At 37.1% G+C, this 15,511-nt stretch overlaps 1 protein-coding gene across 3 annotated transcripts in view; it reads right to left on the bottom strand.

Annotated features, from left to right (window-relative positions):
- Nucleotides 1-15,511, bottom strand: part of ITGAV (integrin subunit alpha V) — a 93,448-nt gene that overhangs the window by 23,628 nt on the left and 54,309 nt on the right. For all 3 annotated transcript variants that reach the window (XM_025404084.1, XM_025404085.1, XM_025404086.1), the window contains 5 exons: nucleotides 10,723-10,914; nucleotides 7,944-7,989; nucleotides 5,673-5,780; nucleotides 2,708-2,766; nucleotides 1,038-1,192 (listed from right to left, as the gene is read on the bottom strand). In XM_025404084.1, coding sequence (XP_025259869.1) covers nucleotides 1,038-1,192; nucleotides 2,708-2,766; nucleotides 5,673-5,780; nucleotides 7,944-7,989; nucleotides 10,723-10,914 — 560 coding nt within the window. The remainder of the gene's footprint in view (nucleotides 1-1,037; nucleotides 1,193-2,707; nucleotides 2,767-5,672; nucleotides 5,781-7,943; nucleotides 7,990-10,722; nucleotides 10,915-15,511) is intronic.

The raw sequence follows: 15,511 nt of genomic DNA, 5'->3' as shown, positions 1-15,511 counted from the left end.
TGCAGGATTATAAGCTTGAGCCACTGTGCCCAGCCCCTTTATTTCTTTAAACTTTTTTTTTTTTTTTTTTTTGAGACGGAGTCTCGCTGTGTCGCCCAGGCTGGAGTGCAGTGGCCGGATCTCAGCTCACTGCAAGCTCCACCTCCCGGGTTTACGCCATTCTCCTGCCTCAGCCTCTCGAGTAGCTGGGACTACAGGCGCCCGCCACCTCGCCCGGCTAGTTTTTTGTATTTTTTAGTAGAGACGGGGTTTCACCGTGTTAGCCAGGATGGTCTTGATCTCCTGACCTCGTGATCCGCCCGTCTCAGCCCCACAAGTGCTGGGATTACAGGCTTGAGCCACCGGCCTGTTTCTTTAAACATTTTATACAAATTTGTACTCTGTAACTGGCCTTTGCGGGTCTAAAATCTGATGCTTCTTCTAGTGGCTTCTTTGTGTGTGTGTGTGTTTAATGAATTCATATTTGATCAAACTTAACCTGTGGAAATCCTGGGGCCCATACTGGATAGCTCCCCTTCAGCAAGGTTTTACATTTGGCTCTTCCTGGAATCAGGACGCACCTCTGTGGTAAAAACACTCAGCCTTATACATATGTCAGAATTCCTGTGCTGGTGTCTGCAATTACCACCTGCCCTCTCCTTAGGCTTCATCCTTTGCCAGCAACTCTGGCTCATATATTTGCTTATACTCCACAATTCAGATTTTTGCAACTGGAGTTTTTTAGTTGATTGATTATTTTTTTGGACCCTGATGATTTCTTTTACTGTCTTGAAAGTCCAGTTGCATTTAACAAATATGTTTTTCATAACTTGTTCAGTAGTATTGTTGTGGAAAGGCCATTTGGAATATCCAATCTGCCAGAAGTAGAAGTCCATCATTCAGGTTTGACATTTTACAAAGCTAAATTTCCTTTGTGTATTTTTCTGTTTTTCCTTTTGATCTAACACTAATTTACAGAAAGTGAAAATCATTTAGATAAAAAAGAAAAACTAATGACTGAAAAGGAAAAACAAGCTAGCAGAAAAGTTCTCTCTTACCCGCAGATACGCTATCAATTCCTCACACTGCATCAGTCCCCCCCTTGAAATAGTCATGTTCTTGGAGTGACTTGGGGACCTGCTGTAGAGAAACAGTGCTCGTCGAATTGCTCCCTTTTGCTTGAGTTTATCCAAAAGAAGTTCCACCTGGAAATCTACGTAAACCAAAGGATTTATAACCAACATATTCTTTATGGACACCTATCTATTCTACTCTAGAGTTTTCATGTAAACAGAGATCTTTATTCCTTAAGAAGTAAACTGTTTCTAATTAATTTAAAATGTCATTACATTATAATGAGACTATAACATATTAATTCTGAAAAAAATTTAATAATAATTATTTCCCTAAAGTAATGTCATAACTAATTCCCCCAAAAATGATAGTAGTAAGCCAATTATCAGACAGGAGAAATGCTATCATTTAATTTAAGCTGAGAGGAGGAAATCCAGAGGATGAAACATGTGAATTAAGACTTCCACCATAAATTCAAGTAGCAAGAGTCTTGCTGATTTTGATTAAGAAGTATTTGCTCATATGTACTCATACCATCATATTAAACACTATGATGAATGAACAGTTTGCCCCACTTGAAACTCCTGCTTCCAGTGAAGCTATCATATCAAATTGTCAGATGAATATGCCTTCAGGAAGCAAGTGATCAAACAGAGTTAAATACATCAAGAATCATTGTAAAACAAGTATGTAGCAATTAGGATTACTGCCTTGTAAGATTCAGTTCTTTAAGTAGTTTCTTAAGAGAGTGCAAATCTTTAAAACCAGAAGTCACGTTGCTAGTTTCTCTAAAAGTTGACCATTTCAAATTTGGGTGAACACCCGGGGTTATTTTGCTTCATGTTCTGCTCTACTTGGCCACATTGTCCTCCATGCTGTTTCTCAACCACTGAGCATATCTCCTGCTTCAGGCCTGCTGAAACTGCTAGTTCCTCTGTGTCAAACACTCCTCCACACATCCCAAAGCTCCCTCATTTCCGTCAGGTCTCTACTGAAAAGTTGTCTCCTAGGGAGACCTTGCTTGGCTGCCCTGTGTAAACTTTTACACACAAACACACACCCAACAGTTTCAGTTTCTTCTCTGCTTTATTATTATTCTTTACCACTTGCCATTAACATATTGACAAACCTTTGCAATAATTATTTAACACTACTATCTTGCTCTCAGGACCACATCAACCATTTTAGGAAAAGAAGAGTAGAGTTTGCTGTGTGAATTAAACTGCATGACCAAAACTTTTTCTCCTCCTTCTCACTATTTCTAAACCACCTCTACTCCTGAGATTGTTGGGGGCTGCCCCAAGACATAAAACACAGACTTCTCAGCAGATCATCTACTTACAAACATAACATTCATGCCTCCCCAGAGTTCATTACCTCACATTTGTAACTGCTTAACCTTCCAAAGGTCATGTTTCCCATTTTGTGGGCTATTTAGCTCATAATGTCCATAAATAAGTGTATTAGTTTTGAATTAGCTTAAGAGTTACCAAAGAATATAATAATTATGTTGAAATCTTAAATGCCTTTAAACATAAACATTCAAATAAAAAATTATAACAATTCAAGTAACTATTTGAATATCCTAAAATATTTTTTAAGTGCTGTGTATGCAGTATCATTAAAATAATATTATTTTTCATAGAACACTTACTAAGTTTTCTGGGAAGTACTCCTTTGCCATCTGCCTTTAAGCAGAACCTAACATTAAAGCTGTGGAAAAATAAAAAACATACATAAATCCTATAATCCAGTTTAGACATATTTTTTATCATCCACATCTAATATTTCTAATATATAGTTTGTATTGTGAAGCCTTACATCTTTCTTCATGTCTTAGTATTATTCTAAAAACATGAAACTCTATACACTAACCTAACTCATCCTTCAGTAATTTAAGCACACTTCCTTTCATGGTACCTTGATGAGAAAAAGAGAAAGAATGTCCTAACTTCCTCTCAAGCTTATAGAACCTGTTGATAAATCTAAAGGCGGGAAATGACAGTTCAGATTTTTATTTATTTATTTATTTATTTATTTATTTTGAGTCAGAGTCTCACTCTGTTGCCCAGGCTGGAGTGCAGTGGCACGATCTCAGTTCACTGCAACCTCTGCCTCCTGAGTTCAAGCAATTCTCCTGCCTTAGCCTCGCGAGTAGCTAGGATTACAGGCATGCACCACCACACCCGGCTAATTTTTGTATTTTTAGTAGAGATGGGGTTTCACATTAGCCAGGCTGGTCTCAAACTCCTGACCTCAGGTGATTTGCCAGCCTGGGTCTCCCAAAGTACTGGGATTACAGGCATGAGCTACAGTGCCTAACCGACAGTTTAGATTTTAAAAATTGTCCCGTTGATAAAAGGACCCACTAAAGGTTTCTTTAATTAGCAATCTTCTTTACAGCAGTGTTCTTCACATTTATTAGCAGGTTTTGAAATCGGTTGAATGAGTTGTGTTCAGCATCTTAAGAAAATTTTTTTTTTTTTTGAGACTCAGTGGCGCAATCTCGACTCACTGCAAGCTCCGCCTCCTGGGTTCACACCATTCTCCTGCCTCAGTCTCCCATGTAGCTGGGAGTACAGGCGCCCACCATGGCACCTGGCTAATTTTTTGTATTTTTAGTAGAGACGGGGTTTCACTGTGTTAGCCAGGATGGTCTCGATCTGCTGACCTCGTGATCCGCCCATCTCGGCCTCCCAAAGTGCTGCGATTACAGGCATGAGCCACTGCGCCCGGCAAGAAAAAATTTTTAATAAATAAAACTGATTTAGGTATCGAAGGTAAGTATGATTTTCTGAAATGCTTGATTTAATAACTTTTATGTGTTTATAATGCAAAATGTTATTTCTTACTATGTGCCATACTCAAAAATCATATGATGTTACTGCTCTAGTTAGTGCATTTGAAGCCTTCGAATTACTAACATAATTAGAAGCAGATTATTGGCAACTTCGCAGAGGTATGCAGGGTAGAAAAGCAGAAAAACTTACAGCAAAATCTTGAAAACAACTTCACTGCCAATCAATAAAAATGAAGAGCAAATATTACTGAATTTTTAATGTAATCCAATTAAAGAAATGAAAAATTTCAAAACTGTAATAACTATAACAATAATTCAAAAATATTAAAAAACAAATTCAGGAAAAATATCTTTAATTGGCTCTTTTGATGTAAAATTTTTCTAGGTACCAGTCATTTCCTCCTTGATCATAAGTTCTCTGCAACTTTTCTGTGTAAGTAAGGAACATAAATAGTGTTTCCCAAAGTGGGAACTCATGAGTGACTACTCATGGTGATTTTGGTAGTATATGGGTCAAGATTTTTCATTAGTTTTATATTTATATTGATATGTATGAGAAAGATACTCGTTTCTACATTTTGCTTTTAAGTACTGTGAGGTAAAGCATGAGACAACTTTAAAAATATCTATAATGGGCCGGGCGCCGTGGCTCAAGCCTGTAATCCCAGCACTTTGGGAGGCCAAGACGGGCAGATCATGAGGTCAGGAGATCGAGACCATCATGGCTAACACAGTGAAACCCCGTCTATACTAAAATACAAAAAACTAGCCAGGCGAGGTGGCGGGCGCCTGTAGCCCCAGCTACTCGGGAGGCTGAGGCAGGAGAATGGCGTGAACCTGGGAGGCGGAGCTTGCAGTGAGCTGAGATCCGGCCACTGCACTCTAGCCTGGGTGACAGAGCGAGACTCCATCTCAAAAAAAAAAAAAAAAAAAAAAAAAAAATATATATATATATATATATATAAAAAATGAAAACAGAGCAAAAATTACTGAAGTAGCATACAAATGACAAAGATGAGAGAAAGAATGGAGTAGAGAAGAATTCAGACATTTAACTTATGAAAAAATATTATGTTTTTCTTTGGAAATTAGTAAAGGAATAAGCAGAAAATATACTAGAGCAAAATAATTTTTTTCAAACAGCTGCTGTTCACAGATACTAAATCTGAAAAACAAGATATCTTTTAAAAATTTAAGTGTTCATGGGCCTGTTTGGAATTACATATAAATGAACTGAGATCTTATTAGCTTTTCTTTCTTTTTGAAAATATTCATTGACCATGCATAATTCTTTAAAAATTAATTTCATACTAATTTACAGAGTATCTTTACAGCTCTTTTTTGGAGCACTATTTCTATAATCCAATTTATAACATGAAAATAGAGTATAAGGCCAGGTGCAATGGCTCACGCCTATAATCCTAGCACTTTAGGAGACTGAGGCAGGATGACTGCTTAAGCACAGCAGTCTTCGAGACCAATCTGAGCAATATAGGGAGACCCCATCTCTACAAAAAATTTAAAACATTAGCTGGGTATGGTGCCACACGCCTGTAGTACCAGCTACTAGAGAGGCCAAGGTGGAAGGATCACTTAAGCCTGGGAAGTCGAGGCTACAGTGAGCTGTGGTTGTGCCACTGCACTCCGGTCGGGGCAACAGAGGCAGACCTTGCTTCAAATAAAAAAGAATAGAAAAAACAGTATACTCACAGAAACTGTTTTAGCAATATTTCAGCCCTACCACCTTCACTTTTCAATTGTTCTTACAATGCTTGAACAATAATCACAATAATAACTATTATTAAACAAATACCCTTACCAGGAAACTTTGAGAGCTGTTCCAGGCAGTGAGCAGGTTTTATTGTCTTGATTTAAAATGCTAGGGTACACTTCAAGACCAGCATTTACAGTGATAACTGGTCTGGCCCTAGTGGGGGAAAAAAAGAAGATGAAGAAAAAAGTTATTTATAAAGTTAGGTTGATCCAAATATTTTTGGTTCATATTCACTACATATATAGTACAATGTCTACTAAAAGTATTGTCTGTAATAGTAAAAGGAACAGGAACAACATAACTGTAGGTGATCAAATGTCTCAGTTGCCCAGAACTGTCCTAATTTTAGCACAGAAACTCCTGCATCCTGAGAAATTGCTCAGTTCCAGGCAAAGTGGGACAATGGCTGACCTATATGAATTCAGTCACTAAAGCAGGATGGCTAAATAAGTTGTGAGATATCTACCAAATTCACTGCACTACCATGGAGAAAATGAGTGCAATGACCTCTAAGACATAACCAACATATAGTTTTAGTGAGAGAGAGAAAAAAAAAACACCCCAAAATGTACAAAGGATGTCTACTGATATACATACATACACACATAATATGATTTTTTAATGCATAGAATATTTCTAATAGAAGAAACAAATAAATTATTAGCTGGTGTGAGGGAAAACATTTTTTAATATACCCTTCTTGTACTGTTTGCATTTTTACCACATACATTATATAATTAACAGCAATTTAAAAAACTAAAAACAATAAATTAAAATAAATACAGTTTTCCTGAGTTCAGATACACAGGTTGAAATCCTATACAAAGATACAGCTGGCTCAAGTCAATTAATGTGCCTGTCTCAAAATGATAAATCTCTGAAATCTGTTAAGTATTGTATAGTTACAATTACTATAGTATATAGTTATTGTATAGTATACAATTAATTGTATAGTATACAATTAAATTGACCCATCACAAACTCTACACAGCACTAATGTGAGTATTCCTGCCATTTATAAACTCAGATCATAGATATGTAAACATCTTAACTACCTGGGATGCCAACTGATATTCTAAGTCATGAGGAACTGATGAAATACAGAGAATAACTGGGGATATATAAGAAATTGGGAAATAGAAATATATAAATTCATACATATTGCTCTAATAAAAATATTCATTTCGGGTTTCATTAGATACTAACCTTGTGGTCAGAGAATACCAAGACATAAGCATGAGCTTAATTTCCTGCTTCTTATAGGAAAATGTAAACCCAGACAATTTTTAGAGAGATTAAAACTACAGGAGAATACCTTTGAACATAATTTAAAAGACAAAGAACGGGCAAGCATAGTGGCTCACACCTGTAATCCCAGCACTTTGGGAGGCTGAGGTGGGTGGATCACTTGAGGCTAGGAGGTCAAGACCAGCCCAGGCAACATGGCAAGACCCTGTCTCTACCAAAAATACATAAAATTAGCCAGGTGTTGTGGCGCATGCCTGTAGTCCCAGCTCCTCGGGAAGCTGAGGCATGAGAATCACTAGGACCTGGGAGGCGAAGGTTGCATTGAGCCAAGATTGCACCACTGTACTCCAGACTGGGCAAAAAAAAAAAAAAAAGAAAAAAAGACAGACGTTCTAGTGTTCAACAGCACCACAGATTGGCTATAGTTAACAATAATTTATTGTACATTTCAAAATAGCTGGCTGGGCATAGTGGCTCATGACAGTAATCACAGCACTTTGGGAGGTTGAGGTGGGTGGATCACTTCAGGCTAGGAGTTCAGGACCAGTTTGGCCAACATGGCAAAACCCTGTCTCTACTAAAATTACAAAAATTAGCCGGTGTGGTGGCATGTGCCTGTAACCCCAGCTACTTGGGAGGTCGAGGCATGAGAATGGCTTGAACCCAGGGCGCAGAGGTTCCAGGGAGCCGAGATGGTCCCATTGCAACAAAACTCTGTCTCCAAAGAAAAGAAAAAATCAAAATAGCTACAAGAGAGGCTAGAAGAGAGGATTCTGAATGTTTCCAACACAAATAAATGATAAATGTTTGAGATGATGAATATCCTAATTACTCTGATTTGATCATTACATTGTATGAATGTATCAAAATATCACATGTACCCCACAAATATGTGCAATTATTACGTATCAATAAAAATAATACTATTTGCCTGCAGCAAATCATGAATAGAAAGAACAAATTTTATCATTATTTCAAGAAAATTAAACTAAAATTCAAACACTGACAGTTAAAAAAGTTCAAATAATTCAGAATATTCCTGTATTACAGGATACAGAAAATGCTCACCTGTATAAGATAGCTCGATCTACACCAAAAGCTCCTACAATTAAGTCTTAAGAAAGAGTGGAAAAACATGTTAATAATGATAATAGTTTTTAAAATGTATATACCATTCTATAAAATGTTCAATGAACATAAAAAGGCTTGAACATATTCTCAAAACTATTCATTAAGAGGTTGTAAGATATCATATAAAAGGCTAAAATATATGAAAACTGTAAACAAACTACCATCAGTGGAAAATGCTTATTATAAAGTAGACTTTCATCTAGGTGGAGATAAATCTTTTAAATGAATATTTAGTAAAAAGTAGCAACGATAAGCATACACCTGCCAAACATACATACTGCCAAAGGAAAAAGCTTTATAGATGCCTGTGGATTTTACAATCTTATTATAAAATTTCTTTTCTATTTCCTATATATAATATATATGTATATACATATAAATATAAAATATGATAGCAGCACTCAAATCAGCAAGAATGAAACGCATTAGTTTTCATATGCCACTGGTTCAGCTGGTTCACAGTTCAGGAAAAGAAAAATGAGAGCTCTATCTCACAGTATACCCAAGCTAAATTCGAGGAAGTCTTTTCTAAACAGAAAAGCACATGAAAAAAAAAAACATAAAAACAGAGAGATTTGATTACATAAAAGTTTAAAACTTTAAGCTCAAAATGCAAATGTGACAAAATAGAAAATACATACAAGCGTTAAGGAGTTAATATTCGTAACATTTAAGTTACTGTGAAAATTTAAAAAAAAATGAATGAATGAAAGAAAAACAAAATACCATCCCAGTAGCAAAGAAGAAAAAAAGACACAAAAAGGAAATTCACAGAATATGTATATACACAAATAACAACATGAGGTTGATTCTTAACTATACATTAGATTATTAGTAAAAATAGTCATTTTTATTTGTGTATAGTGAAGAACCAACCTCATGGCCGGGCATGGTGACTCATGCCTGTAATCCCAGCACTTTGGGAGGCTGAGGCAGGCAGATCACGAGGTCAGGAGTTTGAGACCAGCCTGACTAAGATCAGCCTGATCAACAAGGTGAAACTCCATCACTACTAAAAATACAAAAATTAGCCAGGTGTGGTGGCGCCTGCCTGTAATCCCAGCTACTCAGGAGGCTGAGGCAGAAGAATCGCTTGAACTCGGGCGGTGAAGTTTACAGTGAGCAGAGATCACACCACTGCACTCCAGCCTGGGTGACACAGCGAGACTTAGTTTCAAAAAAAAAAAGAATCAAACGCATGCCTTATTTCTAGAATCACAAACTGTTAAGTTAAAATACCCAGTCCACCTGTTATACAGTTAAAAATTATTTTAAAAGAGGCACAAGTGTGGGAAAACAATGACTCATTGACTGCTGGTGAGTGCTTTAAAAAGTTGACAAAAACCTTCCTGTGGGGGGAGTGGGATGGTAACTTGACCATGTGTATTAACAACCTTAAAAAAAAGAAGTGCACACACTTGACACAGTGATTCTTGAATTTGTCCTAATGACATAATCAGAGATATGCAAAAGAATTATAAAGAAAGATAAAAATGCCACAAAATAAGGTAAATAAGATATGATACAGCTATTTGTTACAAAGGGAAACAAAATTCATGTTTTAGAAGAATAATAAAGAAATGTTCCTGAAACGTTGAATAAAACACACTATAAACAGCATATAAAACCATGATTTCCTTTTTAAAAAAATGTGTGTGACTGCATAGGAAAAAAATTAAAAAGATATGCTTTGATATATTTTCTAAAAGTTCTATAATAAATATATTGCATTTATAACAAAAAAACTGTAAAATAATATTAATTTATGAGAATCAACTTCATGTCTTATTTCTGGAAACAGATCAACATACTTGTATATTGAGCTCGTATTAAGTGTTTCAACACAAAGGTCATCTAAATTTTCTACACTGTATTTCATTTAAAGAAAAGATCTATTTTGATCCTAGATACATTTATAATGCTTCAAAGTGTATAAGAACCAGAAAAAGGTCTTGCTTGCTCTATTGGACCCATGCAGGGGGCAACTTGGGCAAACTGCCTTTCTCAGTCTCTTTTTACATTCAGAAATGGTATAATAATGAGCTACAAAAATGAGCTTAAATTAACTCATGTATTAATTCCCAGCACTTTGGGAGGCCACGGCAGGTTGATCGCTTGAGCTCACGAGTTTGAGACCAGCCTGGGCAACATGGCAAAAACCACTCTTTGCAAACCATACAAAAAGTAGCCAGGCATGGTGGTGTGTGCCTGTAGTCCCAGCTACTCAGGAGGCTGAGGTGGGAGGATGGCTTCAGCCTAGAAGGTGGAGGCTGTAATGAGCCAAGATTATGCCACTGTACTCCAGCCTGGGCAACAGAGCCACACCTTGTCTTAAAAAAAAAAAAAAAATCACAACTATTAGTCAAGTACATAAATTCTACATAATTAAAAAAATAAAAAAGATAGGTAACATTAAAACAGCTTAGAATGAGCATTTAGCTTTTGTTTATAGCTTCTGTAATACTCTTCTCTGACATTTCATTAAAGACTACAGGAGAAACTCAGAGTGTACTGTATACACTCCCAGGAAAGAGAGCTGACTTTTATTCATATCCTCTTAGGTGATGGGAATGATGCCTTGAATATTTTAGAGGTTTGATCAACACATGAAATACTGAATTGCAATAATTTATAATATAAATCAAGAACAGTAACTAATACTATTTGCTATTAGGACTGAAAAATCTAAGGGCTCTATGTGTTGATAAGAAAGCACCTGGATATCCATTTTTGTCTATATCTGTGGCTCCTTTCATTGAATAGCCAAAGCTTGGTGGCATGCTTCGAGCAGCCCACTGCCCTTCAAGGATTTGAGATGGGACTGCGTTCAAGCCAGTTGATCTTCCATTGAAGATATAAACAATTCCTTTTTTATCTTCACCCCCATATGGAGCAGCAATTGCAATATCTGTGGGGGAAAAGAGGAGGGGGAAGGAGCATGACAGAAGTAAGCAGGAGGAAAAGAAAGGGAAGAATGAGGAAGGAACGAGAGAAGAGGGGGAAGAGGGCAAGGATGAAGAGAAAAATGTTTCAGTACTTGTAATTATTTCTACAGATCTTAATATTTATAGAACCCATTTATCATGATAAATATTAATTCGAAGTTCAGTAGGGTACTCTTTATCCACAAGCAATAATCTAATTCAAGGAAACTCAAGCAAAACTGTACAGAAAAGACATTAATTTAGAGCCAGATGATCTGGCTTCGACCTTAAACAAATCACTTAAACTTTCTGGACCACAAATGCTTCCTCGTTAAAACTAGGAGGTAGGGAATGGGAGAAGGACACGTCAAAAGATTCATCTAAAGTTTATTTTCACTCTCAAAATTCTAGTTAATTTATTTACGGATGGTATTGTTTTTTCTGAACAAAAGCCTATCTGCTCAGAAATTTGAAAGTTGTGACTTCATCTTGATCTTGCTCAACTTACACTGAAAGAAGATAAATGAATAACATTTTAAAGCTTTAAAAAACCCCAAACACCAAATGATCTTTTCTACCTCTAAAATATATTACCGATCTGCCCACTTCTCTCTGCTGCTGCTGCCACCCTACACAAGTCATTGCCGTATTTTGCTTTTAAACAGCCTTTTAAGAAGCCTCCCACTTCTACCCTTGCCTCTATAACTTTCTCTTCTAAAGGGCCAAATATTCACCATATCATGTCACACCCATCCCCTTCTTAAAATCCTTCAATTAGTTCCCAAAGCATTTAGAGTAAGTTCTAAACCCTACCTGGTATTCCCATTATTTAGTATGCAAATCTCATTCTTCTCCCCATCCCCACCCCCACACCATCCAGTTTTTTACCCTTATTTACTCTTCCCAGCAATCCTGGCCTTTTTTTCTGTTTCTTAAACACCCCAAGCTAGTTGCCAACTATGGACTTATATTTGCTGTTCTCTCTGCCTTAACAGCTTTTGCTCCAGAGCTTTTACAACTCTATTCCTTCTATTTGTCTCAATGATAGATCAATGTCATTGACATTAGATCAAATGTCATTCTGTCAGCAAGCTATTCCCTAGCTACCCTACGCAGCAGTGCGACACCCCTCTCAACCCCCTACTTCCTCTATCACCCTCTCTATCCCAAAACTTATTATATTACCTTGCCTTCTAAAAAATTCACCAACTTTATCACTATCTGGATTTCCCCATTGTTTACTTATTCAATGACCACACAAAATAAGCTATAGAACATAAGCTTCATGAGACCAAGGACATGTTGTATCTTGCCTATCACAGACTCTAAGTACCAGCCATAACAAATTGCCTCAATTTCCTTAATGTACACGAGCTGTCTCACAGCTCCTTAATACGCCATGCCTCACTGTCTCATGGCTCCTCTGAAACATCGATAATAAGGTACCTTGATAACTCATCCTTTATATGAGACCATTAAGCCTGGGATCTCAAACACTGATGATCACATTGAGGTGCCTTTTTTTTTTTTTTAACACATATATGCTGTCCCCATTGGATATTGAGTTGCTGAGTTTCTTAAAGACATGAGTAGACTCTCATTTATGCTCATTTTTACCACCTAGAAGAGTGCCTGGCCTGCAGTAAATACCAACTAAGAATTTGTTATCCTTAAAAATGAGTACCTCAGTTACGTAAAAGTATTCTTTTTATCCTTTTTTAAGCCTTAAAAGGTAAGTTGGCCGGGTGCAGTGGCTCACACCTGTAATCCCAGCACTTTGGGAGGCCAAGGCAGGTGAGTCACGAGGTCAAGAGATCAAGACCATCCTGGCCAACATGGTGAAACTCCATCTCTACTAAAAATACAAAAATTAGCCAAGCGTGGTGGTTGGTGCCTGTAGTCCCAGCTACTCAGGAGGCTTAGGCAAGGGAATTGCTTGAACCCAGGAGGTGGAGGTTGCAGTGAGCCGAGATGGTGCCACTGCACTCCAGCCTAGCGACAGAGCGAGACTCTGTCTAAAAAAACAAAACAAAACAAAAACAAAGATAAGCATAACTTCTATACTGACATATGCATTAATAAAGTATTTATTAAAACAGGCTGGCCATGGTAGCTCATGCTTTAATCCTATCACCTTTGGAGGCCGAGGCAGGCAGATTGCTTAAGCCCAGGAGTTTGAGACCAGCTTTGGCAACATGGCAAAGCCCCATCTCTACAAAAAATACAAAAATTAGCCATGCATGGAGGTGCACACTGGTAGTCCCAGCTACTTGGGAGGGTGAGGTAGGAGAACTGCTTGAGCCTGGGAGGTCGAGTCTGCAGTGAGCTGTGATCGTACCACTGCACTCCAGCTTGGGTGACAGAGGAAGACCCTGTCACAATAAATAATAAAAATATAAAGTATTCGTTAAAATATAATTTTCCAACAAAAGATGGCTCCAATGTTGAGTGATTGTTTAATAAAAATTATCTGCAACTTTCTAAACCCTTCATTATTTTATACATGTTAATCATCTTCTCTCTTCACTATCATCTGTTGAGTCTGGAAGATCCTACACTTTCACACAATCAATTTCTTCCTTTGATCATTTTAGTTGCTCTTTCCTGTTTTTCTTTATTTCCTCTGCTTTTCCTGGAACAGTACTGATCAAAACTGCACATAATTACCTTTGGGCTATATAAAATTTTGGAACATAACTTTATTGTTTTGTTCTCAATATCCCTCTTGATGATGCCTAGAGTGCCGGTAGGTGGAAAGATAGGAATATAGGAATACAGGAGCAATGACACTTAATGTCTGCATGTGTGAACAACAACAAAAGATCTAACTTATAACTAATAGAACATATATATGCATAATGTAACTATATTTACACATATGTATTAAATACTACACATAAATACAGCTCAGATAATTTTTCACTAAAGACATTATCATTCACGGTCTACTGCTTGGTACAGTAAGACCCAAGGAGAAACCCTGGGAGACCATAATCATCCTCTATGGTATCTATCTATATTTTACCCCTTTGTAAAATCACTGTAAAACTTCACATTTTTTAAGCTGTTGTCTATATTTGTTGTACTGACAGATAATACATTATAACAAAAACTTAGAAAGCTGGAAGAGATGTTGGCTAGATCATGATAATGAGAAAACTTTCTTTAAAGTAACTGGAATAACATCAAGACAAGGTGACAGCAAACATGACCAGGCTTCCCAGAAAACCTGGGCGACAGAGGCTCAGCTACATAGCAAAGAATTCATTAACTTTATTCATGGTGGAACCTCAAACTTAGCCCTGTGTTTCCTATGTAGTTTTTGTTATCATTAAGTAATGATTTGGTCTGTTCTATAGTGTTCTTTTCACATTTTATTATGAACTTCATACCGTAGCTCCATTTGATTTATGCCAAGTTCTCTTGGCGGTAAAAATCTTCAAGCCTCTATTTTAGGTAGCAAATGTACCTTTGAGTAGATGTTCCATACCACTGAAACTTCTATGGTTGGCCAGGCACAGTGGCTCACATCTGTAATTCCAGCACTTCGTGCTGCTGAGGCAGGAGGATCACATGAGCTCAGGAGAAAGAGACCAGCCTGGGTAATATGGCAAGACCTCAGCTCTACTAAAAATCAAAAAAATTAGCAGGGCATGGTGGTAGGAGCCTGTAGTCCCAGCTACTCAGGAGGCCAAAGTGGGAGGATCTCTTGACCCTGGGAGGTCGAAGCTGCAGTGAGCCATGATTGCACCACTGCATTCTAGCCTGGGTGACAGTGAGATGCTGCCTCAAAAATAAAAACAACATAAAAAAATAAAAGAAAGAAAGAAACATCTAGGGTTAATCTTCCAGATGACACTTCTAGTAAATGATATCACCTACCCACAAGACAGGTGTGAAATCTTGAGGGCAAACAACATTTACCTTTCCACTATTATTTGAGACATACAACAAGTCATCTGTATTTTTAAAGTTTTCTTCTTAATGTATACCTTTCCTTTAAGTTTTAAGGAGGCATATGCTTACTATACTGTTGATTACACAAACTAGTTCAACTATCCATTCTGTGGTCTCTAGAAAGGTTTTTAATAGATTTTTTAAAAAAATTCTTGGTAATTTGTAACCAATATTTCATGTTTCTGAAAAGAGTTCTAAAGTAAAAGCAAACTTTCCTTTTTAAAGATATCGACAACTATTAAAATGGTACTATTATAAAAGAATAGGCTTATACTTTCAATATGCCACCATGAAGGGAGATATAACATCCCTCAGAACATTTTGGACAGCTACAACAAAGTTATGGCTTTAAAATTATTAATGGGAAATCATATCTTTGAGGTATGCATTAGTCAGCATTGCCTTGACAATGTGCCTAGAAGCATTTTTTTAACACTTGTAGCCAAATGAACAGAAGAGGGCACTGCTGCTAAGCAGGATGCAGAAACACATGAAGCCACCAGCTAGCAGGAGGTGCCAGGGGAATGAAGGTTCATTTCAGAAAGTAATCATTCTGACCTTCTAATTTGAGGCTGAGTGAATAATAACTCATGAGAGTCAATTTTTGAAATCTTTGCTCTGATT

This window comes from Theropithecus gelada, chromosome 12, assembly GCF_003255815.1.
Source record: "Theropithecus gelada isolate Dixy chromosome 12, Tgel_1.0, whole genome shotgun sequence".
NCBI classification, from domain to species: domain Eukaryota; kingdom Metazoa; phylum Chordata; class Mammalia; order Primates; family Cercopithecidae; genus Theropithecus; species Theropithecus gelada.
This window is presented reverse-complemented; position numbering and strand designations above follow the sequence as displayed.